This window comes from Sylvia atricapilla, chromosome 5 (genome assembly GCF_009819655.1).
Source record: "Sylvia atricapilla isolate bSylAtr1 chromosome 5, bSylAtr1.pri, whole genome shotgun sequence".
In the NCBI taxonomy this organism is placed as follows: Eukaryota; Metazoa; Chordata; class Aves; order Passeriformes; family Sylviidae; genus Sylvia; species Sylvia atricapilla.
This window is the reverse complement of record NC_089144.1, coordinates 54211700-54238428: the sequence shown is the minus strand read 5'-3', so window position 1 is coordinate 54238428 and position 26729 is coordinate 54211700. Positions and strand designations below refer to the sequence as shown.

At 40.3% G+C, this 26729-nt stretch overlaps 1 protein-coding gene across 1 annotated transcript in view; it reads right to left on the bottom strand.

Annotated features, from left to right (window-relative positions):
- Positions 1 to 3755: 3755 nt before the first annotated feature.
- EPS8 (EGFR pathway substrate 8, signaling adaptor) overlaps positions 3756 to 26729 on the bottom strand; it is a 130020-nt gene continuing 107046 nt past the window's right edge. The window contains 8 exon segments of the mRNA XM_066319538.1: positions 3756 to 5187; positions 7986 to 8115; positions 8790 to 8970; positions 12751 to 12988; positions 20023 to 20166; positions 21025 to 21136; positions 24903 to 25017; positions 25020 to 25035. Coding sequence (XP_066175635.1) covers positions 5074 to 5187; positions 7986 to 8115; positions 8790 to 8970; positions 12751 to 12988; positions 20023 to 20166; positions 21025 to 21136; positions 24903 to 25017; positions 25020 to 25035 — 1050 coding nt within the window. The 3' untranslated portion in view covers positions 3756 to 5073.

The window sequence follows — 26729 nt, the reverse complement described above, 5'->3', positions numbered from 1 at the left end:
ATTGTCATTTCATTGAGACAGGCAAAAGGTGTTAGTTACTTCAGCCCTTTCTTGTGAGACAATACTGGTGTTAGTGTGTTGTGACAGGGAGAATTATAAAAGAAAGGCCTCCTAAAATCAGGCCTGCTCTATTAAACTAATAGCTGGCCTGTCATCTAAGTGCAATTAAGCGGTTTGTAAATTCTCATGTGAAAATAATCTTGGTATGAAAGGTTGGTTAACGCAACAACCTGTTCTTGGGTTGAGGAATAAGTGCATCTGTGAATAAAGAACTGGCGGAGTCTCGGCTGCCTCGGTCCAACATCTCCCACCCCGAGGCGGGACAAGGCGGCGGGGCCGGGACAGAGACGGCGCAGCCCGGGCGCGAACGAGCCTCGGGCGGCGAACGCACGGAGCACAGGGACGGACACAGGGACAAGCACAGTGCCAAACTCAGGCACAGAGCTCCCGAAGGCCCCGCCCAGGAGGAAGGATCGGAAAATGCACCACGGCCGCTGGGAAGGAGGGAAAGAGCGGAAGAGCGGCGCCCGATCCGGGCCGCGCATTATGGAGATAAGAGCGGCTCCGCAAATTATGGCTGAAGGCGCCGCGCAGCGTGGGACTGCCCCCGCGCAGTAGTGAATCTGTGAGCCGGGCTGCGTGGGATGGAAATTACCCGCCGCGTAGTAGGAAAATTACGCGCCGTGCCGCATAGTAATGAAGTGATGTGCTGATTACTATGGCAAACATACTCTGCGCAGTAGGCAAGTTACCTGCCGCGGAGTATTCAAACTACACGCCGCGGAGTATGCACATTACGCGATGTAGTATGCAAACGCAGACTGAATGCATACGTAGTATGCAAATTACGCGCTTTGTAGTATGCAAATTTCGTGATGCATTGTATGGAAAAGACACGTATCGTAGTATGAAAATTACCTGCCGCCGCGGAGTGTGAAAATTCGCGCCGCGTAGTAATAAACTACGCGCTTATGTGTTATGCGTAATTTGTATTTAGGCGCCGCGGAGCGGAGCCTTGCGGAGGGGCGCAGGCGCGGGGTAAGGCCCGGCCGGGGGGGTTGAAGGCGCGGTAAAATCCGCGCGGTCTCCCGCTTCCCGTGAGAGACCTTGGAGCTGCTCCCGCTCCGAGAGGGAACCCGTGTGCGTGCCCCCGCACAATGGCTCCGTGCGGACACCGTGTCCCCGGGGGAAGCTCCGCGCCGTGAGTTTGAGCCTCCAGAATCCTCGGAGCCCCGCGCGCCGCTCGGTGCGCAGCTCCGGACGGAACGCGCGAGCTCTGCACACGGCAGGAGCCCGAGCACATTTCCTGCGGCACAGCTCCGCCCCGAGCTGAGGGCTCCATTGCCGTTCTCTCCTGCTCTCGCTTTCCAACAGCCTCGGCGGCTCTGCTAGCCTCGGCGGACTCCGGGCCGGGAGATGGGAGCCACAAGCGCTTCTGTGTCTTTTAAACCTTTTGTGTATTTGTTTTCGGTGTTCCCCGCCCCCGCCTTTTGCTACGTGCGGCCTTAAGAGGGTCTTTTGTGTTGCTTTTCCCCGTCCGCTTTTGTCCCGCGGGTGTTCGGTGAGCAAAAAGCTAATATAGCTACAGTAGAAATCTAAAGTCTGTGAAATATTTAAACGCAGAACCAATACACATTCCTCCCATTATATAATGTTGATGCTTTCATGTAGAGGTGGGAGACTGATCTCCCAAGTATTCCCTCAAATACTTTTAATGCAGTAGAAGCAATCCTTAAACAGGGCTGGTTTAGAGACCAGGCTCAACACAGTAGAAAAACGAGGTTCCTATGAAAGGGTAAATTGAGCAGCATATTGAGTTCCCCATTCATAATCGTGTTTCCTTTATGCTTGAAATGCAGCCCAGGAAAATCCTTCACTCCCACATTAAAATAAAAATTCTGTGCCTTACCTGTGTCCTAATGGGATAGAATTTATATCTTACAGTTTTTCCTGGGTTTTTTCCTTTGTTCCCTTAAATTACCAAAATTCTGATGTTACAAGAAAAGTTCACAAACACTGATGAACACACTGAGAACTCTGCACATTTCAGACTTTCACTGTCGTTTTGGATATGGTATCTCTTGTGCTTTATAAACCTTTTATTTCTGCACACATCAGTTCATGGATGTAGATGCACTTATTTCCCAACCCCACTCAAAACAAAAACCAACCAGACAACAAACCACCAATATTTTACCCAGTTCAGTGCTTTGGAGCAATAACGGTTTGTATCAAATCTCACAGATCACTGTTGGTCTGAGCCAAGCCCTGGTACACATTTGAATTGCTAGATGGTAAATAAACTGCTCCAACCCAGCAATATTGGTTGGAAGTGCTCTTGGCTCAGTTAAATGGGAGGTTTCCCAGTGGCTTGCTCTCCCCACGGTGTCCCAAGGGAACAAGCAGCCTAAAGGAGTGTGAAGAAGTGCCTTGCTGATGGTGAAAGGTTTGTTGGTTGAAAGCACAGAGCTGCTGAGTGAACACAGGCTGCTGAAAGACCCTCCCTCCCACCCAGCTAAAAAGGAAGATTGATGGCAGCAAAACAGTAAATCACTCCTCAATTACTCCCTCTTATCAAATGTCTGATTAGGCACTGCTTTTGGCATTTAAAAAACTGCTTTGTTTCCTTCTCAAAGACATATCACATCCTTCTAAAGTATTCCTATTGAAAAAATAAGCCTCACTGCTCAAATCCTAGAGAAAACATTTTGAATGCAATACTGCATTTTACTATTGTTTTCTACCATGGAATAGTTTGAAGAAAGCATTTTATTTTCATTTGGGGAAGCCCAAATGAGATCTCCTTTTGACTTCTTACCGCTGCCAACAAAATGAAAATTCAAAAACTGCACAGAAGCAGAATGGCGAAGCTCCCTGCAGTGCTTTAAACCACCGAGGAAATTCCAGCAAACAGGGAAATATTTGTCTCAACACCATTCAGATTTCACAGACTGTAACACAGAAATGATAGTGGTTAGTAGTTCAACAAAGTTTAAAGGGTAAATACACCCAAGGAGCACTTGGTTGTTAATTCATTACTAATTCAGAAACTGTGAAAAAAAGGCACAAGCCAAGCAACCAAGCCCCAAGATGATTCTGCTTATTCCTCAGAGTGGGGAAGGGATTTCCTCTTTTCCCCCCAAGTATCTCCCAAGAAGCCTCTCAGCACACTGACCACGTTCAGACTTGTCTGGCACTTCCTAAACTTCAGCTACACAGAAATCCAGCTTCAAAAAAAAGAAAAAAAAAAAAACAACCCTAAACATTTGTGAAGCCATCTCTTTTCTCTCCGAGGTGAAATGTGAGTTATTCCTCCGCTACCTCAGAGTGCCAAACTTCACCAAGTCTGGCACCTCCCAGAGCTGATGCCTCTTCCCAGGCAAAAGCAAACCAATCATGGGCTGAATAGTGAAATAAAATCCAGCAGAGAGGATGAATATTGCGTTCCGATTTTGGCAATTACCAGGGGAGCGGAGGTGCAGGTTACCAGCAGAGTGCTTTTTATGGAATCAGACATCCTTCCCATGAGAGAAAAGACAGGCACCCTAGGTTTTAAAAAGGAGTTTCAAAGACCTTTTTAAAGGTTCCTCCTCCTGCACTTACAGGTAATGGGATTTATCTCTTCCTAACCCATTTCTGAATAAAGCCATTTTTGTGCGGATAGGCATAAAGAATATATATTAAATGTAAAAACATACATGGACACACGACCAACCACACAGAAGTAGTATTTGCGAGGATATTTACAATAAATTGCACTAACACCTTTATTAAGATTTTAATTTTTCCTTTGTGAAAAACGAATTGATTTCTTTTTTGTCCCTCGTATGCAGAGGAAAAGCAAACTAATGGCAAAAATCCAGATTACTTTCTTATTTCAATACTCTCTTTGTAGACACAAAGATACGACAATTTTAACAGACAAATACTGTTTATTGCAGACTTTAAGCTGATTCATGTGAAAAAGGCACTATGAAACTTAATCAAACTAGATGATTAAATTTGTCTAAATTGAGTGATATTATATATTATATATAATACATATATTATATATAAAATCACATGACCATGTGAAACAGAACATTTTGTGACAAAAAAATCATTGCGTCTCCAAAAAATAACATTTTCTGGAAGGGATGTTTCTCTTTCCTTTTTTCCCCTGTTTTGCCTTCAGGAATCCACTTTTCCAAAAGATTACATTTATAAAGGAAATGACAAAGGCTTTTTGCATGAGGAAAAATTGATATCTGGGATCAACACACAGAGAAGTCTAGATTATACACTGTTCTTTTTGATGGGTTAAGTTACAGACAAAAAAAATGCAATTATATTTAAAGAAAAGGACTGTGAGTTGTCGCATGGCTACAGCAGATCTCATCACCTCTTTGAGCTGGGTTATGTTACTATTTTCTAGTTACTCCTTCTTGTGCAATATTATAGTTCATCACAGGTGAAATACAGATAAAATCAATGTACAGAATATTACTGTGCTATAAACAGCATCATTAGTAATAAAACATCTTGGGAGTGATGCAGGAAAAATTCAGTCTGTGTTGGGCTGCTGTTCATTCCCTAAACATTTCCTCTACATTTGCTGGAGTCGACAACTTAAGTAAACATCCTGCAGCCAAATGCCTGACAAGAAAGACTGAGCCAAAACAGACATAACTGCACATTACAGCAAGAGATGGGATTCAGAATCTTATTATTACTGAAGGGTTCAAATGATTTTTTATTGCTGGCTCAGCTTCCCTCACATGAATCACCAACAAAGACAGGCTCCAATTTATCTGTCATGTTAATTCCATAAAGCCAAGACTCATCTCTGGGTGTGAATGAATCATGTACCAATATTTTCACCTGTCAGGAATCTCCACTGCATTTCTCATCTGTTCGTTTTTCACAATGGGGAGCCAGCAGCAGGTACTTCTGTAGAGACTACTGTAAATTTTCTTTATGTTGGCTAGTTAGGTTTACAATACAATAAGACATTCCCCTTTCACTGCTTCCTAAAGCAAAGCTGGGTGGTTTTAATGCTATGGACAATGGAGTTAAAGAAAATAGGAAACATATTTAGTGGCTGCTTCCTTCATCAAAGGACTCCACACCTGAATCTGTGGCAGCTGCACTGATTTTTTCTTGCCGTCTTCTCATAATTTCTTGCAGTTCTGAACTACCACTGTTAGCCTATAAACAAAAGAGAAGAGTTTACTTGTGGCTGGAACAGGTGCTGAAATTCCTCTGCCAGTATTTTGTTAAGACAGTTGTTTGAACAAACTCACCTGGCAGCTCCAATAGAAAAGTATTTACACTGTCCTTAAATACAGACCAGAAAAGAAAAATCTGCAAACTATTAAAAGCCTAAGCTTGCCTTTCATCACTGCTGAGCATCTTTAATTTCCACATGAGGCCCTGGAAATGCTGGATATTTAGGGGGTTCATAAGATATGGCTTCAGCAAAAGCAGAGCTAAAGCTCAATGAGTTTGTTAGAATTCCACTCTTAAAAATCTGGGCAATAATATTTAGAAATTAAAAACCTGAAAATGAATCCTTGGTGGGTTTAGGTTTATGGAAACACAGAGCTCATACATGCACCTGGGATTGCATAGGCAGGACCTAAGTAAGGATTCAGCCTCGGGCTCTCAGAATTCACCATTTGCAGCTCAGAAACAGGTTTAAAATTTAAAGCACAGTCACAGAAATTGGACCATATTACAGTATCAGCAACAGTGAAGCATCCTGAGGACAAGGCTTTATTTCACCTTTTAAGAGTGAAAAGCACATCCGCTGAACCAGCTGCAAACATTGCCTTTTCAACATAAATGAAATTATTAGCAGGGCCAGGACACCTTTTCATTAGATCAGAACTTCCCAAAGTGTGCATGACTTGGAATAAAACTAGAGGATTATAAACCAAGAGCCATATCTGCTGCTGTACTATCTGGCCATTACATGATGTTCAAAACTTCAAAATCAGCTTCCAAAAAGGCGTCTGAATAAGGAAGCAGAAACTGGTTGTGAAATTTATAAAACAAATTCCAGGACTGTTAAGGGGGAAATCCTGCAGTTGAGCTCTGAAAATGCATCCTAATGATTTCATAAAATTTCATATTGATTTACCCCATTCTTTCCATTAAAATGCAGTACCTGCTGCCACAAGGAGTGAGAACATTTCTAAATGAACTAGAGTGCTCCTCCTACCTAAAATACCACTGCTCTCCTCTCCAGAGTGGAAAGGAAAAGCAGTGGGGGGCCCTAGAAGTGCCTCTCTGAAAGTGAGGGAGCAGCTTTATCTCTTAATTCATCTTGTCCTTGTCTTCTTGGTTTCAGATACAGAACAAGTGCATCACCCATTACTGAAGGCATGCAGAAAAAAACATCAGCAGATCACCAACGAAGTACTTTAGCAGAGGTCACATACAGATATTTTCCTGAGAATAACTGAGCAGCTCAAGTTGAAAGGATTTCAGCTAAAGCCATCAGGAATTGCATAAATCCTGAAATTCAACTCCAAATAACCGAGGCAGAACATTTCAATTATCTTTTCCTAAACACAAAAAACCCCCAAAAAACCTAAAAAAAAAAAAACCCCAAACCCCCCCACAACAACAAAACAGACAAACTATGACCTTGTTAGACCCCAAGTACCTGCTAATTAACTCTTGCAGGGCATTTATTAGACAAGTTTGGACTTTTGAGTTTCCTACAGTGAGGCCTAACTGGGGCAAGCAGAGTAACAGCATGAAGGGGAAAAGACCCCTCTGAGCCAATGCAACTCTCCTTTTCAGACCAAATTTCACTGCAAAGCCATTTCCATCTCAGTACACTGAAATAAGATGGCTGGCATGCAAAAAAGTTGAAGAATACAAATATATCTTCACAAGGAAATGATGGTTTGCTCTGGGCTGTAGTGACTTATATTCCTAAGAGTAAAGGTGAAATATTTTTCCCTTCCTTTAACAGGAAAATAAGGCATGAAGAAGGAAGGAAATTAAGCAATTTTGACAGTGAAAATGATGCTCTCTGAGCCACACTGATCATCTAAAGTGTAAAATATGCATCTTTGTCTTTAAAATATATCTTTAAAAATATGCCTGGTAGTTAATGCTTAAAATCATTTAAGTGAGACTGTCTCATATTAAGGAGAAGATAGAAAAGTATTTTAAAACTCTTCAAGATTTTCTTCTAAATAGGATGTGGAGAATGTAACTTCTCAGTTGGGTTGATCTCACATCTAGATAATTTCTCCACTTGCCACAACAAGTTAATTAAAAAAAGTAGGTGCATCTCCAATTCTACTGGTTTAAAATTGGCAAGAATTGTCCTTAGCACAGCTCTGGCTACAAGCTTTGAGGTATTTAAGAGACAATACTTCTTCAATTAAAGCAAACTGCTGCAGAGCAATAAATACAGAGACACAAGACTTGATCCTTGGCTCAGAAACTCTGCTAGCACAGTGTCCAGAGTGTTTTCCCTTCAGTACAGGTGCCCCAGCCCTTGACCTGAAAGGCCAACAGCAGTGGGCTGACCCTACCAATTTCTCGTGGGCTATAAATCAAATCTCCTCTGCAAAGATAAAGCAAAATCACTTATCACCACCAAAATTATTGGGAGTACGTGTTTTTCCAAGCACCAGGCAAAGCAAGAAGCAGGAAAAGGGGCATTTTACTCTGCCATTGTTTTCCCCAAAGCTCTTTTTGGCTGATTTTGTCTTCTTGCAGTCTCATTACACCACAGAATATCTTTAAATTGCAGGCTATTTCTAGTGCTTTTGGACCGCTTTAGAAGTGGGGAAGATCTCGCCTGGTGTTTTTGAATGAATGCTGTTCCAATGAATTAATAAGAAATAACTGAGATAAAGAGAACATCTAATCAAGTTGATTGGAACTGAGGAAAAACCACCTGCCTCACAGAAGGAGTTGTCTAATCCTACAGGTTCAGGAGTGGTGCCCCAGGTTAGGTGAGTAAAAAAGGTTGTCCATACCTCCAAGGCAGATTTCTGTACCGTGATTTGGATGTAGACTCTTGACCCTTCTGGGCAAACAGTCCTCAGCTCCTCTTTATTGAGGGAGAAAAGCTGAGCCCCCGTCAGCACACCAAGGCTGTTCACGGTCCTGGCAACACAGCAAGGGAACAAACAGCAAATGAGCAAAACCACACTGGCCAAGGCGGTGAAATAGGGGTTTTTTTTAGTGCCCACATTGCCTCAGGCAGGGCTGCTAAAATCAGAGCAAACTCTGCAGCAGGACCACTGAAGTCAATTTGGTATAGAAGTACATCTTTTGGTAGAGGCTAAAATATATATTATAATATATGTATTATATATATTATACATATATTATGCATATAGTATACACTATATAGAAGTATAGAATCTATCTATATAAAATATAATATGTATAGATTCTGTAGGATCTATAACCACACTGGCACATATATGTATATATACATGTATATGGCAATGTGGTTAGAGATCTGCAGAATCTCTATATAATATATGTTATATTATATTATATATAATCTGCCAAAACAATTTATATATGTATTAGGTACACTTACACACATAAATATGTATATACATGCATATATACATATATATACATACATATACACACACACAAACACACACATATATATATGTAAAATGAATTTTTTTTTTCTAAGAGCACAGCTGACATCTCTTGATTTTCAGAAGGCTGGCTGATTTTAAAAGGTGGTCAGACTTCATCCTATTTCCTGATAGAAAAACAATTTAAAGAAGTTTTATTCCATTTGCCCTGGAACTTACACAGGGTTGAATCCTTTGGACTGCAACCAGGCTTTCACATCCTCAGGAGAGGAGTCGTAGGTGATGTTCACCACCGGGATGTTTGGCCGTGGCACGTGGAATTTCCTCTGGGCAGCGCTGCGGCCAATGGTGAGCCGGTGAACAAGTTCATCCTGCACCTCCTCCATCTGGGATTTCCTGCCTAGAGAGAGAGAGAAAAAAAAATTTCACAGGAGTGCTTCTCAAGGTTGCTTTGTCAAAGCCAAGTCATTTCTTGTAAGGAAGAATTTCTTCACTTGAAATTGTAAACTTTTTTTTTTTTCTTTAAAGATTCATTCATTGGATCTGATTGAATTATTACTCTCCTTTTTTTTTTTTTCCCCAGGGAATATTTCAATATTCCCAATCCTTTCTTTGCAAAAAAAAAAAAAAAAAAAAAAAAAAAAAAAAAAAAAAAAAGGCAGAAATAAACAAAACAAAAAACCCCAGACAGAATTCAACTCAGACCCTAGGAAGCAGAGATGAGCTGGGTGTCACAGAGAGGTGCAGGTCAGTGTGACAGCACCCGAGCTGTAGAATAAAATGGAAATTGAGGGTTATTCAATTGTCACAGTCTGCCCTTTTTTTTTTTATTTTTTTTTTTTAAGAGTATTGAGGGTTTAAAAATGAAAACAAGAATATTATGAGAAAGGTTGTAAGATTGCTGACACTGGGGGAAGGCAGCACTTTCCACAAACAGTTTTTTAGCTGAAAGTCCAACTTTTTTTTTTTTTTTTTTTTTAATTTAACAGCTGCTGACACATAGCAACTTACATCTAATGAGCTTTTATAGCAATCACATTTTTGACAGGGTTTTGAGAAATTTGAATTCACTCCAAGCCTGAAGTGGCTGCTTAGCTGAAACATTGTCACATTTTGCATTAAAAAAGGAATTAAAAAAAAAAAAAAAAAAAAAAAAAGGGTAGTTGCTCTCAGAGACTCAAGAATTGGGCAAGATTTGTTTATTTGTTTATTAATTTTAAACAAAACTGTAAGAATTCATTATCCCCCAGAACCCATTTGTCTGAAACATTTAGTTCAGTTGCTGTTCATTAGCAGGCAACCAAGTGAAATGCTTTTGAGTCATTTCAACAAGATCAATTCTAATGACAGTGAGAATTGATAAAAATTATTTTAAACATTTATCTGGATAAGTTCACAAAAATAGACAGAATTCAATAAGGTGTAAATAACCTTTTGGGCTTAGAGAAAATACTGATTTTGCACAGTTAAACTCTCTGTGCCGTAACATTGGAACAACTATAAAAATCCTCTGACAAACAACTCGAATTATCTCAAAAATTCTCAGGATTTCCTTGCCAAGATATTTTTAGTGATCTTTATTCAACTTTCTCACTTTGATACACAAACAGTAACTACACCACCCTCTCAATGCACTCAGATGGCAAAACCTCTTCCTTTTCTCCCATTACACTGATAGGAACAGATGAAATCAACACAACTTCAATATGAGAAAAAAAACCCTGCAAGATAGAAACGTTTTTGCTTTCTCTACTTTCCTTTTATATTCTCACTAAACCTCTCCAGGGCTTCTCACAAAACCTCTCCAGGGATCAATATCTCTAGCCAGTTAAACAAATAAAAACAAACTGTACATAGGCCTCTAGGATTTCTTCTTTAATCACCACAGCAAAAAGAAGAAAAACCATTGGTTGAACCATTTCCTTTTTTCTTTTACAAAATAGCCTCAGGTTGGAAGCGGAAAAATTCTCTCTAGTATAATATTTGAGGCATTCAGGCCCTACTGTGGAGTGTTTTCTCCTCTCCCCCCACCCTGAGTGTGAATCAGAAGCCCAATGACATGAGCTCAGTGATTTGTGCCAATCTGACAGGGGTTATACCAGGAAAGCCTTTAGGCTGTGTTATCAAAGCCTGTATTCCCAAGCAGGAAGAGACACAGAACATTGCTATCTTCCTTCTGTTTACACAGATTTTGAAAGACTTATGCTTAATCCAGACCAAGACTGTCTCAAGAGACAAATATTTAGCTGTTAGGTAAGAGATCCTTCCACTTGTCAGATGTGTTATCAGAAATAAACAGGATGCCCCGGGCGTGGGGCAGGTTCTGAAGAGCTCTCTGCAGGGTTCAGGTGGGCACTTGGCCAGCAGGTTTCCCATCACCTTTGCAGAGGTGTGACCTGTCCTGTCAGGATTTTGAGGTGCTGGAAAATCATTAAATGGGCTGGAGTGAGAGCTCCAGGAGGGAGCAGGATCTCCTGTGTGTGACCCGCATCTCTACAGTAAATCTTCACACCTCACACATGCCCTGTACCTAAAACCAGGATGGTCTTCTCATTTTCCATCTAGAATGGATAGAGAAGGCCATTGTGGATTCAAGGGCACAACCATGCTACAGCAAAGTCTTTCCCCAGAAATAAAATTATCATTTCTGTGTGCAATGGGGAAATTCACCCTCACTTTCCACATTTTTTGTAACTGTCTATTTGCCTGGTTTTATTTAAGGAAAAAACTCTTTCTTTGGGAAGCAGCAGTGAAGCCTGTTCCACCAACCAGGCTGTTCTCCAGTTATAATTTCCAGCCAGACAGTCCATTAGGTGAATATGGGGAAAATTTCTCAGAGCCCTCCTGAGCTCAGAGCTTAGGCAGGAGTTTGTCCTCCACCGGGCAATGTCACCACAGACCCCACCAACAGGATTATCCACACAGACACACTTCCCATCCATTGGCACAGGGGGGAAAGAAGCCCTTCCCCAGAAAGGATTATGCTCAGTGCCAGTTTTTGACCTTAGCTGGAAGCAGGATTTGCTGGTACAGGCAGTGAAGCAGAGGATATGAAAAGCTGTCAACTCTTGAACTACAAAATGCTCATTATTTTTACAGCTATTACTTTAAAAGCTGTGGCAAATGCTTGCCTACATGTTTCAGTTATTTCTAAGCCAAGCAATCAAATTCCTTAAAGTGTATTTAGGACAGAAATTACTGACTAAACAAGCTTTTCTAACCCTGCCTGCTTTCAGTCAATACAGAGCAGCAGCCTCAGCATGCCTCAGCTGGCATATTTACAAGGTGGCCTTAATCAGAACTTCTCAAGCAATTGGATGCACATTACCAACTTTTTCCAGCTATAGAGGTATGGAATATGTCCCTATATCCTCCTGGGACGAGGACACCAAACTCTGCTCCATGGCCTGCCACTTGCCGCTGCTTCGACCAAGCCAGGGGGCCCTGACTGTAAAGTAACTCTACAAAACTATTACAACGTGGTTCCTATGCATCAGCCAGACCTTCAAGAACCAGCAAGTGTTCTTGAAGCCCTGAATAAGTGTTTCAGAATGGTGCAAATGATCTAGAAATAAGGATGATCACAGACTGAAGTGTGAAAACAACATAACGGATTTTAAAAGTGATTTAGGTTGTAATGTGGCAGTGAGCTCATGTGGAAAAGGTGCATTAGCCAGCATATCAGTAAGGGCACTTCCAGTGTTAAAAGTCACTGAATAGAGATCCCAGACATGGGAAATTTGGGTTGAATGTTAGAAAAAAGTGTTTTACTAAAAGAGTGATAAAGTACTGGAATTGTTTGCCCAGGTGCTGGAGTCACCATCCCTGGATGTGTTTAAAATAGTCTGGATGTGGCACTGGATGCCATGATTTAGTTGAGATGTTAGGGCTCGGTTGGACTCAAAAATCTTAAAGGTCTCTTCCTACCTATTGGACAAGTGTAAAGTGGTTTTCCCTAATTACCATTATGGTAGTTACAGCAAGGGGCAGAACACACACCCACAACAAACCTGTATTTTAAACATAAGGTTACAACCACATTCTTCAAATTTATCTTTTTTTGATTTCAAGATTCCTCTGAAACGCAACTTTAAGGGACTCCAGAATCAAGCCAAACACACAGGGGAATGGGAGGAAAGCTTTTTTTCTTTTTTAATCTGCCTTCTTAGGGCAAACTTACGATCCACAGGAATCTGCTTCTGCCGCTGTGTGTCACGGGCCACGCTGCCGCCGCTGTCGCTGGAGGTGCTGCTCTGGCGGCTGACGGCGGCCGGCGCCTTGGGCACGGGGACCGGGATGGGGGCCGGGGCACTGGGGGGCAGGGGGACAGCCACGGGGACAGGAGCTGGCGTGGGGGGTGGTGAGGGCATGGCGGGAACCAGCTCCGGTGGTTTCGCCACGTGCTCCGTCCTTTGTTTCTGTGGGATGCAAGAGAGGCTCGGTCAGGAAACGGAATTTGGGCACAACGTCAGACAGACGTAGGTTTCGCACCAAGTGGTGTCATTTATTCATCTCCTTTGCCAGATATAGTTCCAAAATCTGCCAAAAGTTGATCTGGCATCAAGGTTTGGTATTAATTTCCTTCTCTGTCAGACAAAAGACCCACAGCAAGAAAATCCTCCGAAACACATTTCTTTCTTTCAAGCAAATGAATTCTATAAATGAGATAATTTTTAAATCCCAAACTTCCGTTAACTGGCACTTTTTAACAGCTTTCAAAACTTTTGACTTGTTTACTCAGTGTAAAAATGTATTTTTCAGAGATCTTCTTTTAAAAAAACTGAAAAATGAATACATCCTAAACTCAACTAATGTTTTAGTTTATAAATGTCATTGAGGATAGTATAACACATTGTTTCTTGAACTGCAGACAGCATTTAAGATGTTCCTGCTCCACCTATCTATTCATCTATGCCTTTTCAGCTCTGTGATCAGTACAAGCCATCTCAATGCAATAATCTGATAAAAAACAACTCCCAGATTTCCCAATGCTTGGAACAGGGCTGTTATTTCTTTCTCCCCAACTCTCTCCACTCCCTGCAATGTTTTAACAGCATGTAAGTTGTCTTGCTGCTAATAACTAACTAGCAGGTGTCTCAAGAATAACATTGGCCAGTAATTTCTTCTTTGCTCTTAAAATGGCACCAGTTACAGAAGAACACCTGTATTTTCCCAGAGCAATCATAAAGACAAACAAATCCATAAGCCACCTATGCTGTCCCTTTCCTTCAAGCAGTTCAAATTCCGTATCTCACTGTTTAACAGCGTTCCTTCTCCACAGTTTTGGACTAACACAGCTTGAAAGTTCAATAATAAAGTTTGTTTGCTCAATAGGGATGCCTCATCTCGTAGTTATGAGAAGTCTGCTTACTTTGGTATGAAGAGAGATGTGTGCATTCTCCAGATTCATTGCTCTTTCCTGAAATACCTTTCCCTATTTCCTTGGAGGCAGAGGGTTTTACAGAGGATCAAGTAGGGAAATATTTGTAGGAGCCATATGTTAGAATTTGAGCAGCAGGTCACTGCCCTGACAACAATCAAACTTTCATCAAATGTCAGCAACTGCCTTTGTACGGGAATCCCCAGATCAGTGAAACCCAGCTGATGGACAAGGGACTTCTTTGTGAATTTAAACCTGCAGAAATTTTATCCCATCGGCTTCTCCAGCCAATCAATAAAGCCTGAGAAATGACTCTTACTTCCCTTGGATGATTTTTCACTTAAACCATAATAGTCAGTTACTAAATCAAACATGTATCCCAGCAAAACATCTCCCATTATAGATTTTCCTTTGTTCATTTGTATTTATTTCAACATTTAGCTGTACAAAGGCATCCATCTTAACTGCTTTGTGGAATGTGGGAGATTAAAAAAAAAAATGGTTGAGTTTTCTGTATTTTACTGCTTTAATGTTAAATCAAATCCTTTCTTAATTGTCAAATGACAAGGAAAGTGAAATGCATGATATAAAAGTGAACAAGCAGAATAAATATATTTATGAAACTTGCCCTTTGGTGTAGTGTCCCATAGGTATATAGCAAATTTATCATCATTTATTGTATATAGATGTACTGTGATAGACTCAAAAATCTTGTCAATAAATTTAAAAATTTCACAGCTACTAAAAAGTCCTAATGATAGTCATATCTTTTAATCTTGTTCATGGATTCCAGTTACTAGACTGTCATCCTCACAATGTACCTTCTTCGTGTGTGTTTTTACCTTCTTAAAAAAACACAAAGAAAAAGTTGAACTTTTTTATGATAGAGAGGATTCGTTACAAACCAAGGCATCCACTGCCCATTGCCACAATCACAATGCAGATAAAGAGAAAGCCAAAAACTACATGTAACTTTCAATGGATGTTACTGAAGGAGCTGCAAAACTATGTTGTACTGCAATCATGAGCCTCATCAAAACAACTTGCTGCAGTGAAAACAAAAATTAATCTGGAAACGTCACTCAAACTCTAAATTTACAAATGCAACCACATTAAAATACTGCTTGCATTTTGCTGAACAGTGCCCAAAACCCAATCATATATTTGAATCCTATTTTAAATTTCTTTTTTTAACACTTCTTTTTTAACTCCAGATCTTTTGAGGACATCCACACATTCATCCCATCACTTCTATTCATTGCTATAAAAAGAACCAAGCATGCACTATGGAATTTGGTGACTACATAGTCCAAAAGAGGAATTGTTGAGATTCAATATCAGAAGAGTAATTCAGTTACCTCTGAAAGCTCTCCCAGTAATTGCTGTGAGGAAAATGGAGTAAATCACATCAAATAGTATTGTTAGAAAGGTAAAAAGTAATTCTCACACATCACTCCTGAAATGTCATACACATTAGCAATTTAAACCAAAGGAACATCAGTCTTAGTAATTACCTCTTCTTATTCACTAGAAAACTAACAGTGATTTATTCTAATATCCTTATTTTGAATAGGGAACAGAGTTCTGGCTGCAAAACAGACACATGTGATGCCATATAAGCAATCAGCTCTTTTTAGAGCACCTACCCAGACAGAAACTTAGAAACACGTTTAATAGAAAACAAAACCCAAGGAAATGACTGTCAATGGATTGAAGATCATCAGCTGAATGTAAAACATTTGTAACTGTAGAAAAGTAAGAGTTAAGTCACAGCAGGTATTAAAAAGTGCTTCATTTTTCTAGCTGAAGAAACGTTGGCTCACTCAGCAAGTGGGATAAAGGTTGCTGCTCTCAGACATGTACTCACAGAAGGGTTTGGGTTGGGAGGCACCTGATGGTTCCATCTAATTCCACTCCCTTGCCATGGGCAGGGCCACCTTCCACTACCCCAGATTGCTCAAACACCCATCCAATCTGGTCTTGAACTCTTCCAGGGATGGGACATCCAAAGCTCCCCTGGGAACCTGTTCCAGTATCTCACCACCCTCACAGTAAAGAATTTCTTTCTTATATCGAACCCAAACCTGTCCTCTTTAAAGATTAAAGCCATTACCTCCTGTTCGGAGACTCCATGCCCTTGGAAAAGTCCCTCTCCCTGGACAATTTGCTGACTCACTGATTTCCTCACAGCAAAAAGAACTGTGAACATTTCTGGGGTTTAGTTTTCCTTCTTCCCTGCACTTTTATTTCTTTTAACAATTAACTAGCACTCCTTAATTCAGTGAATTGGAACAAGTGCTTTAAATTGTTTGGAATGGTGATGATACACACATATGCATTAAAAATCTGGATATATCATAAAAGCTTACTGGGACTAAATTTTGTTTTCTTATTTCTTGCTAGAAAAATCTTTGTTTTTACAGGAAAAAAAACTAAGTCCCAAAGCTGTTTTCAAAACAGCACAGGCTGCATCTGATGAAAAAAACCAATATTGGGTATAATTCAATTTATTTTTAATGGAAGCAAAATAATAAGTTTGAGTAAAAATGCTAATGGTACCAACCCTAATTCTTGATCAGTGTAAAAGAGTGGGAATTATATATTTTCAAATATATTTTGGCATTAAAAAAGTGAATATACATATTAAAACTATGGGAAAACCAGACCAAGAAGCATTGGAAACAGCCAAAAGCAGTGTTAGGGCTGGGAAATGTTCTCATTTCTCATCATAGGTTAACACAGACACAGAGCTTTCAGTTTCCTCTCTTTCTGAACGTGTCAGTGCCACGTTACTGTTTGCACAGTGACACGAGCCCACCAAGAGGGCTGCAGGGCATTCAGCCTCAGTTTTGTCAACAGCACTGAGGTTTGGATCTTTTCCTGGGACTCCACTGAAGGGACAAGAGTGAACTGACCCATCATCTTCCACCAAAAGGGCCAATGAGGTACCCAACACTAGAAGAGAAAATTTCAAGCAGGGTCTTTTGCCAGAGTTTACTTTGGTGGGCTCAGCTATTATGCAAACAGCTGCCTACAAAAATCCCATTAAAAACCAGCTAAGCATGTCTTTGTAGGGTATGCCACATTTGTGGTTTTACTGAATTTACAAGAAATTTAGACAGAATTTACTTATTCAAAATGTTATTAGCTAGGATTAGTCCTCATTTCTAAAAAAAAAAAAAAAAAAAAAAGACAAACTGCACCTTATTAAACATTTACTCTCTGCCTAAGGATTTTGTACACATCACTGATAATATAACTGTCTCACCTCCAAAAGGGTGTCAGGAGATTAATTAGCATGCCCACCAAGATACACAATTTTATCCTAATTATGTTCTTCAAATTTCATTTTCAAGAGTGTTAAAACAAAGTTAAAACAAAGTTAATAAAGTGCACAGAAAATACGGAATACTATGATGGATTATTTTATAGGTTCTCCAGTAATATTTTTACAAATTGAGAAATCAGAGTGCTTGGGAAACTCTTTATGTTCACATATAATAGGATGGTGAAATCCCAGCGGTGGCTCACAATAAAGAAACAGATTAAATGACCAACACCTCAGAAAACTTTCATTAACAATAATTAACAATAGCAAAAAATAGAAGAAAGCAAAATGCTTTCCTAAAGTAAAAAGTACCAAACAAGTAAAAATATTCTTTCCTGGAACTAATTCAACTGACCAGAAGACAAACAATATTACAACCTCTGACTCACAAAGATAATTAAATAACTGGGGTATTGCTGGCAATATCACATCAGTGTTTTTAAGTGGCTGTTTGGGACCTGAAAGCACTTGAGTGAAAAATCAGGATTTAAAGTAATGAGTGGCCTTAGAGGTCACTGGGCAGGGGGACAGAGTGAGTGCAAAACAAAAAACAACTTTGCAGCCCTGAGAATATTTGTGATAATGAGGTATCCACCTCTCAAAGAAGGGGTGTCTGTAGCATAATGAAGTGAAAAAAATCCTCGTTTAATGGAATCCTTAATTCTTCCTAGTAATCTACAAACACCCTTTGGTGAGCAGTGCATTGAAGGTTATTAGTCTGTAAAGGAAGACACTTCCCTTGCACGTAACACTTATCTACAGGTGGCCACAGCAGCCAGGTCACTTTGAAAGCAGGTTTTTGAAAGCTGAAGATGACTTGGGAGAGCAGCAAAAGCTGTACAGCACCAGGCACTGAGCCTGCTGTTGTTCAGGGTCTGGCAAAGGCACTGATAGGAACCACTTCAATTTCCTGCTCTACCCATAAGTTCTCCTGTCTGGCTTTGGGCAAGGCATTCATCCCTTCAAGGCCTCAGCTCTCTCTGCAATATCAGCAGTGTCCCATAGTGCTGCTGTGTAAATAAATGGAGTTATGCAAACATTGCCCAAATGAACCATCGCAGGAAAACAGACAGATGAGAATGCTCAGGAGTGCTAAAATTCTAATAATCACCATGAAGTTAAAACAGCATTACTGTCATGTCTTGGTAAAGAATTCATTTATCCTGTGCAATTTGTTATGATCATAAATAATTTCACAGTATTTCCAGCTGACATTTGAATATGATCAAGCTGTAGAATAATCTGCCAGAGGGCAAACTAACAAATTTCTCTTAAATGGTGTTCCCTGACCCTAATTTTCCTAAGTCCATGGAGAATGCTTTGTGGAAATGATCACTTTATTATGTGCCATGTCTTGTCATTATTTCAAACTGAGAAGTTCAAACCCTGCAGTGCACTACAGAAGAATAGTGAGAGAATCTCAACTCAAAACTACTCATCCTGCTCAGGACTCGGTGGCAAATTCCAAACACACAAAATAACATGCACAGGAAGAAAAAAACCAAGCCAGATCTTTAAATCAGGATTTGAAAAGCACTCCAGATGCATGCTTCACTTCACGGACAGGCAAATCCACAATCAGTGCAGAATGAGCCAAGATGTTACAGGCAAACAATTTGGGAGAGAAAAGCTCAGAAATGCTCTGATTCCAGCCCACCAAGATCAAGGCAGGTCAGCTACATTATTTGGCAAAACATTGTGGCATTTCTTGTGTTTCAGTCATCAGCTGGAAGGTGCAGACACAATGAATGAATATTAAATTAGATTGAATTATTAAACTTCAAGTTTCAACAGAAGTTTGGTTTAAAAGTTTGATTTAGAGGCAGGCCAGGACATTCTGCTTAATCCAAACTTGTTTGCCTAAACTTTCAAGATAATTAGGGGGGGGAAAGGGAAAGGGAAAGAAAGAGGTCTTAGAAAATATACCTTCTTTCAGCAGCCTCTAAACCCCTAAATTTTGTCTAAAAATACATATTACAACTTTATCCTGTATATCCTTACTTGGGTGGATAATTGTGCTGATGAAGGAATTTTTTTAAGTAATTTATTCTGTAATTCTGTTCAACATATAAAAGAAATAATAGCAACAAAAATATTAGTTCCACACCACTACATGAAAGAAAGAAAATTAAAATTATGCCAGGATAATAGAGTGCTATTGATGCACAGACATAATAATTGAAAAATACCTGCTTTGTGAATTCAAAAGCAAATATATCTGCTTTTTATGACTCCAAAATTACAATAATGAAATAAATTCATGATTGGGGTAGAGACACACAAAGACAGAAAATAAAAGGAAAAGCTAGAGTTCACTCTTCTAGGAAAAACAAAAGATGACCCTACCTTAAATAATTCAAACTCCTTCTTTGGCATCAACAGCTATCAATTCACAAAGGATATTTGCAATTAAAATGAATGCATACACATCTACTAGGACTGAAGTTACCACCTCTAAGCAAATAAGCAGGAAAACAAAAACAAAAAAAAAAAAAAAAACAAAAACAAAAAAAAAACAAACAAACAAAAAAAAACACCTCTGAGGTAAAACATTTTGCTGCATCTCTGTCAACTGCATTCTCTGTGAAATACAGACATCACCTTCAGCCTCTAGAAGAAATGTACGTTTTTAGTGAGGCATCAGTGGAACACGCGGCTATTTCAGCCTTGCTGTGACTGTTTCTCGTCCACATGCACACACTGACACTTGCAGAGGAGGATTTTCCCCCCAGGATGGACAGTACCTGGATGGTGCGGGTGTAGGCAGGCTCCGGCCAGCCCTGAGCGCCTTCTGTGTTCCTCAGAGGGTCCAAAATGTTGTTTGGCACAAAGCCTGTGCTGCCACTTTTGTTCTGAACCTTCCACCACTGCTTTCTGTCATCCAGAATCTGAAATAAATTGGTAAATTAATTACCTAGATTTTCTGACTTTCCTCCTGCCAGTACTTAGGCTGTGAATAATTTCAATACAAAATCCACAACTTTGGCCTGCCAGCAGATCTTGCACAGATGTGTCTCTGAAAATCCCCTGCACCTTCTCTGATTCTCACCATCATTATTCTGCATGGTTCTACTGCATTTTTCAAAATGGGGCTCTCAAGAAAGAATATGTAAGTGGGTAATGAAGTTCTGTAAAACTCAGGAATGGGCTGGATCAAACAGAGGAACAAAAATCAAATACTTGCACAGAGATGCTGCCATCTCAGCAACCCACATGCTGTTGACAAAAGGAATAAATAGCTGCTAATAACCCAAGTAAAGGCAGCTCTGGGAGAGCACCAATTTGGAGGCACAACACTTCTTAGTAATCAGGGAATGGGAGCAGGATGGCCAGGAGCAGTCAGAAGTCTGACTGCCTGCCCCACATTTTCACACTCAGCATTTTCTCTTTTTGTTGCTCTCTCCATTTCAAATGTATCTCACTTTTATGGTGCCACATCCTCTTGGGAAGAACAGTCCTTCATTATACCCTGTGTGGACAGGGATAGTTATTTAAACACTACTTAATGTTTAAAAGCAACACTAGAAAAGGTGGAAGGAACACACAAATGTATTTTGAGCACAGATCTCTAACAGCACCCTTCTAAGTCAGCAAAATTGGTGCAAAACAAATTAACTGAACTTGCCATACTAAGTCAAACACGGTGAAGCAAACATTAAGGAAAGCCACACACTGTCCACAGGAAAGGTACCCTCAGCTTTGAGCAGCAGCAGAAATTTGTGTGTTGTCTTTGCAAACAAAATTACCTCCACAATCTCTTCTTTCAGGACAGAGAGCTCACTGTTGTTTCTGGCCACGAATTCGTACTTGCATTTGGCATATTTCTTGCCCTGTGCTTTATTGTGTGCTTCATAGTTTCTGCAGAGCAAAGATCAGACTGTTGTTCAGTGAGGCAGTCAAGCAACTAAAAAATCAAAATGCCCTTTCTGAATAACCTGCAAAACATTTTTAAAACAAAAACTCTCAACCATAAAATCATGCTGCTTAGAACTACCTATTCGTAACACACTTATTTAAGTGCCAAAAAAAAGAAGTACAGATAAAACAAATGAAGAAGTGGCTGAAAAAACACAGACCTCAAACACTGCTAACCTTATCAGCTCGCTGCTTGCAAGATGTATGATAAAAAGTAGATTAACAGGTGCTATTGTTTCAAAATAAACATGTACTCTATATTTAATGCGTTTTCCTACAGAAGGTTAAACAGTCATTTGCCATATAAATAAATGGCTATATTTAGGATATAATTGGTAGCTTCGGCTTTGTATGAAATTGTATTTCTAGTGTTCATCACAGCTTGTTTCCAATACATAACAGATAAATAATTTTTTTGCCATCAATACTAATGGTGTTAAACTCTAAAAATGTTCACCTATTGTAGATCAGTGTCCTTAATTGACCGTAAGGTGCCATCAACTTTAACAACTTAAAGTTACTTTATCAATTAAGACTGAGAAATAACTTCTTGCCAGTTACACACAGGATTCATTGTAGAACAAGGCACATCACAATAATCTCTGTATCTTTCTGTTTCCATATGAAAGACCTGTCCAGAATGCCTTTGGTTACAGAGCAACTACTTTCTTTGACATAACACTTCTTCCATTGAGAAGTCCCCAGCCCACTCCAAACAGGTGCACAAAACCCCCCAGTAACTTCATACACTTGCTGCAAACTACACCCAACAACATAAACCCCTACTGGACAGTAAAAAAAAAAGCAAGCAAACAAACAAACAAAAAAATCCCGACATGAATAAATAAATAAATAAATAAATAAATAAATAGATCCAAACAGCTAATTAAAACATTAAGACATGAAGCAATCCATGGCTTGAAATGCTGGGTACAAGGTCACAGCCTGGGGATATGAACACAGGTGGTTGCTGCTGCTGCTGTGTAACTCTGGCATCCAGCTGGACCTGAGCAATCCAGCAGCTCCCTGGCTATTGCATGGCTGTGGAGAACTGTCTCACTTGTCTTGAAGAGCAGAACAAGGAAATACTATTTAGATTGAAGATTATTTGGAAAGGAATACAGAACACTCACAGTATTTAGGGAGAGAGTGAAAAGCAGGGGAAGATCCCCAGCCTGCCGAGTAGCTGTTATGAGGCTGAACAATGTGAGTAATACCAATTTTTCCTGCTACCCTCTGAAAATTCATCTAATTTTGATTTTCTTTCTTACTCTCTCAGAGATATAACTGCTATAGCTCTGACAGTACCTTTTACGTTTAGGCAGCCTTTCCAAAATCATTTCAATAACTGTGTCTTCCCTATTTTGTTCCCACCTAACTATCCTGATTCCTTCAAAAAATATACCTCAGGAGGAATTTCTTTAAATGTCTACATTTTAGTTTTACTCAACTCAGCAACATGCCCAGAGCATGGGCCAGACAATGGATGCATGCTTCTGAAGAGACCATAATTTTTCAAGCCCACCCTAAAGTGCCAGTTTACTCTGGGCACAAATATACTGTTCACTTCCTTCCATCCATCCTCCACTGTGTTTCTTACTGCCTGTCAGATATACCATAATTTCATGCCTGAGCTCTTCACTGTCCACTGCTCGAGAGCCTAGAGGATTACACAAACTTTCAGAGAGCTTTTTCTTCAAATGACAGCAAAAGCCAAACTACACAGCATAAAACTGCTACTTTGAAACGGCACAAAACTTGCTGAAAATTATTCAGTGCATCAGAGTGGCATCAGAGTTCCTGAAATACCTAATATCCACTGACAGTCTGAGATTCTGACACTTTCTTTGCATCACCCAAGGGAAGCATATCTTACATCAGTGGTGAGAGACAGGCACCACTACAGCAGGTCTCATTCCACAGCTTTCCAAAGACTAAATTCACCTTTCATGAACTGCTCCTTAGAAACACCCATTTCTCTTTACCCACCACAAAGGAGGCTTGGATAATTCTTTCAGTTTCAGACAGACACCCTGATATCATCAACAGTTCAATGCACTAAGGCTCTTTCTCTAAAACTTTGCATGGAATATTCTTACTCCGAAAGGACAAAACAGGTCTTACCACATTGCAGGTAAGGGAAAGGAATTTAGAGTGCAGATCATCCAGATTTCGAGACAAGAATGCAACAGGCAATCAAGATTGAGAAAACAATTAAGAGATGACTAATCTGCTGCTGTGCTATGAAGAATAAATCAGGAAAATAATTGTGTCTTCAACCTGCACACCACGTGGAATGGCTTGCACGCAGATTAACAGCAGGATCTTTTAGCACATGGCTCAAAACAAGGGATTCTGAAAGGGTTTTCATCAAAGAGTTATATTGAGGATGCTTTAACCAGCAAGTTGGTCCCCAAAACTTAGCTTAAACTTCTTCCCATTGGCTTGTAAGACAAAATACTTTTTATATAGTATATATGGGGATATGGTTTGGTAGAGGAGAGCAATTGCAATGCTTCTTTCTGATCTCCTTCCACAGTTTGTGCTGGTATAAATTCTCCCCAGAGACAAGGCCAAGGATCACTGCATATCATCTTGTCAAGTTATTCAGTTTTAGGATAAAATTAAGAAGGTGAAAGAGGATGTGCAAAAAGACACTGTTTGCTATGCAAACATTTCAGAGCATTTTCTGTAACATTTGAAGGAGGATGGAAAGGACAAGGTGTCACTGTCCTGAAAGTAGGTATTTATCCACTAGCCCCAGAAAACAAAAGCAGGAGACGATGGAGCACTAAGTGAACAGCTAAGAAAATCAAACAATCAATCAAATGAGGACAGGTGAATCTCAGAGCAAACTTGTCATTTTTTTGTAATTCTGAAAAGAGCAAAGAGTGTATTTAAACATGAAACAAATCAGAACTAAAATTTGAACTGAAGTGGGTGGATCCTGTGCTTGCACTTGGGTTGGAAATCCACCATATCACTTTTGACAAAAGCAGCAATTTAAAATCATAGACAAACAGAGCATTTCATCGTACAACAAGAGTCTTAATGCTACACTTTAGATAAGGAAAAGCAGGAATACCACACTGCTAAACAAAACACTTCCCCAGTAGAGACAGTGATATTGACGCCTTAAGTTTTAGCTTTCACATTTTTCCCATTCTGAAACTGCACAGGGGTGCAGTTCTGAGCCTCATATTAAGTCCTAGTGAGTTCTCTTCCCCAGAGTAGGTAGACAAAACAAATCTTTTTCCTGCTGAAGACCAAGGACAACTGTTACAGGTTTTCAGGCCCAAAAGCACAGACAATGATGGACTGAAGAGCGACACAGAAATAGGGACTTCAGAATCTGAAGCTGGTAATTGGACAATGTAAACCAAAAATGCAAATGGACCCAAACTTATAAAAGTGTGAGACCTCATGACCGGTGATCCATTTTGTGACCATTTCGGGTCCACCTTGGGTGTAACCCTGGTTAGGCTCTTTCCTGTCCCAAGGTGTACCTAAGGCTTTTCAATAATAGCTGCTTTATCCTCCAGCTCTGTCCAGTCTCTGTTCCAGTCAGCCTTCCCAAGGCATCAGTTTCTGGTGGCCCCCAAACGGGGCATCAACTTAAGGCATCAACACAACCAGAGGCAGTCTCATACCCCACCACCCAAGAGCAAGAAGTGGGGACAGTTTTCCACAGCACCAGGGTCAGGGTTACCTATCTACATGTCGGCTAACAGTTTGCTTAAAGGCAGCCACAGCTGCCCCCTGGTCCAGCAGAGGCCCTCTCTTGTAGGCCGTGTTACTGAATGCATACCCATCCGCCGGGGGTAGTCGGGAACTCCGGGAGGCTGCAAGACAAAAGGGAACAAAGCCACACGTGGATTAGTGTCATCCCCCCTGCTCTTCACCCAGTCCCCAGGGGCCCTGTCAGCATTCCCCCATCCTCAGGTGCCCACGGTTTTGCCATGAAAAGTTAATAACTTCTGCATTTCAAGATCAAACAGATGAGAATAAAGGAATTTCTATCCTGAGTCGCCCCACTGCATTAATATTGGATTTCTTCAGAAAAACAGTTCTCTGGGGCAAGGGGCCATGTCATCTCTCAGACATCACTACAGCAACACAACTTATAAACAGTAGCTGAGCTGCTTTAAAATAAACTGCACAGTAAAACTGCTCCGAGCTTCTGTTCTGCATGTACTTTGAGCCACAAACCTCTAGACAGCCAACAGTAAGTCTGTGCAAGAAATGAAGTGAAATTATCACTCTATTGCAAGACCATAATATGAAAAAGCTCATTCAGCACACACTCTCACTGAATACAGCTGTAGTCCATGAAGAAATGCAAAAACAGTGTGATAGTTGGCACTTATGGATTTTAATTAGGGAAAATACATACCTTATGTTAGAACATTCAAGGCTTTAGGAATTTTTTTTTTTTTAAACAAAAAACCCTATCTTGAATTCAGCATTGATACTCCTCTTCTAGGCAAGAAAGATCTTAATCAACATTTCCAAAAACAAGACCAAGCTAAACAGTTCATTTGTGGGTATTATGATATTGAAACAGCTTATTTCATATCCTTTCCTTTTACCATCCAGCTGCACAAGTTAGACTGGCTGAGATCCACCAGAACTTGCCAAATCTTTAAGCCTGGATTGTTGGTTTTTTTAGTTTTCTTCTGTGTTGTTTTGCTTTTGTCTTTTTTTTTTTTTTTTTTTTTTTTTTTTTTTTTTTTCTTATCTCTGTTAATGTGGCTACAGAAAAGTTATTCACCTAATCTCTACGTCCAGTGTCTGAGGTGGCACCAGATATTCACTATGAGGACTGAGGGTTTAGGAAAAGCAATTAAAACCCCACAGAACTCCCCACACAACTAGAATTGTTTAGAACACTGTGATTAAGACGTCTTTGGAAAAAAAACTCCAGTGTCGCCTGGCTTATGCCTTACATCAAAAGACAGCCAGGAAGCAGGAATTCATTTTGCTTCACACACAAATTATTTGCATTGCTTTAGCCTCACTGGACACTCTCTGGCGTGGTTGTTTCACCACCGTTTGAGTCCTCATTGCTGAACTGCCTCCACCTTGAAACCCCTCTGCTAGGACTGCATGTGTGGCTGGATCTCAAGATTCAGGAATTCAGGAAAGGCAAGAAGAGTTTTTTAAGTGAGAACCTCCAATACACTTTTCCTGATGCCAGAGCCCTGCCCAGCAGGGAGGACAGGGCCGTGCATCTTCACTCCTCTCCCAGCACAGCTCTCCACAGGCAGCCTTGGTTCTGGGGAGATGATTTCCACAAGGACACTCCAGGCCAATTAGCCCCAAGAGATGAACGCTTCTCAATCTCAGCTGATTTCTCCTCGTTGAACAAGCTATTACAGCAGACTTAGGAAAGAATAATTATCCTGGTATCACCCACTCCAGGGCGGTGCTTTCGCTGCAGACAAAACAGCATTTTGCACTCAGGCAGTTTTTTCCAGCTGAGCACCTGCAGCATTTCACAGCTATTAAGCAGCTCAGTGCCTTTTCCCCCAGGGAT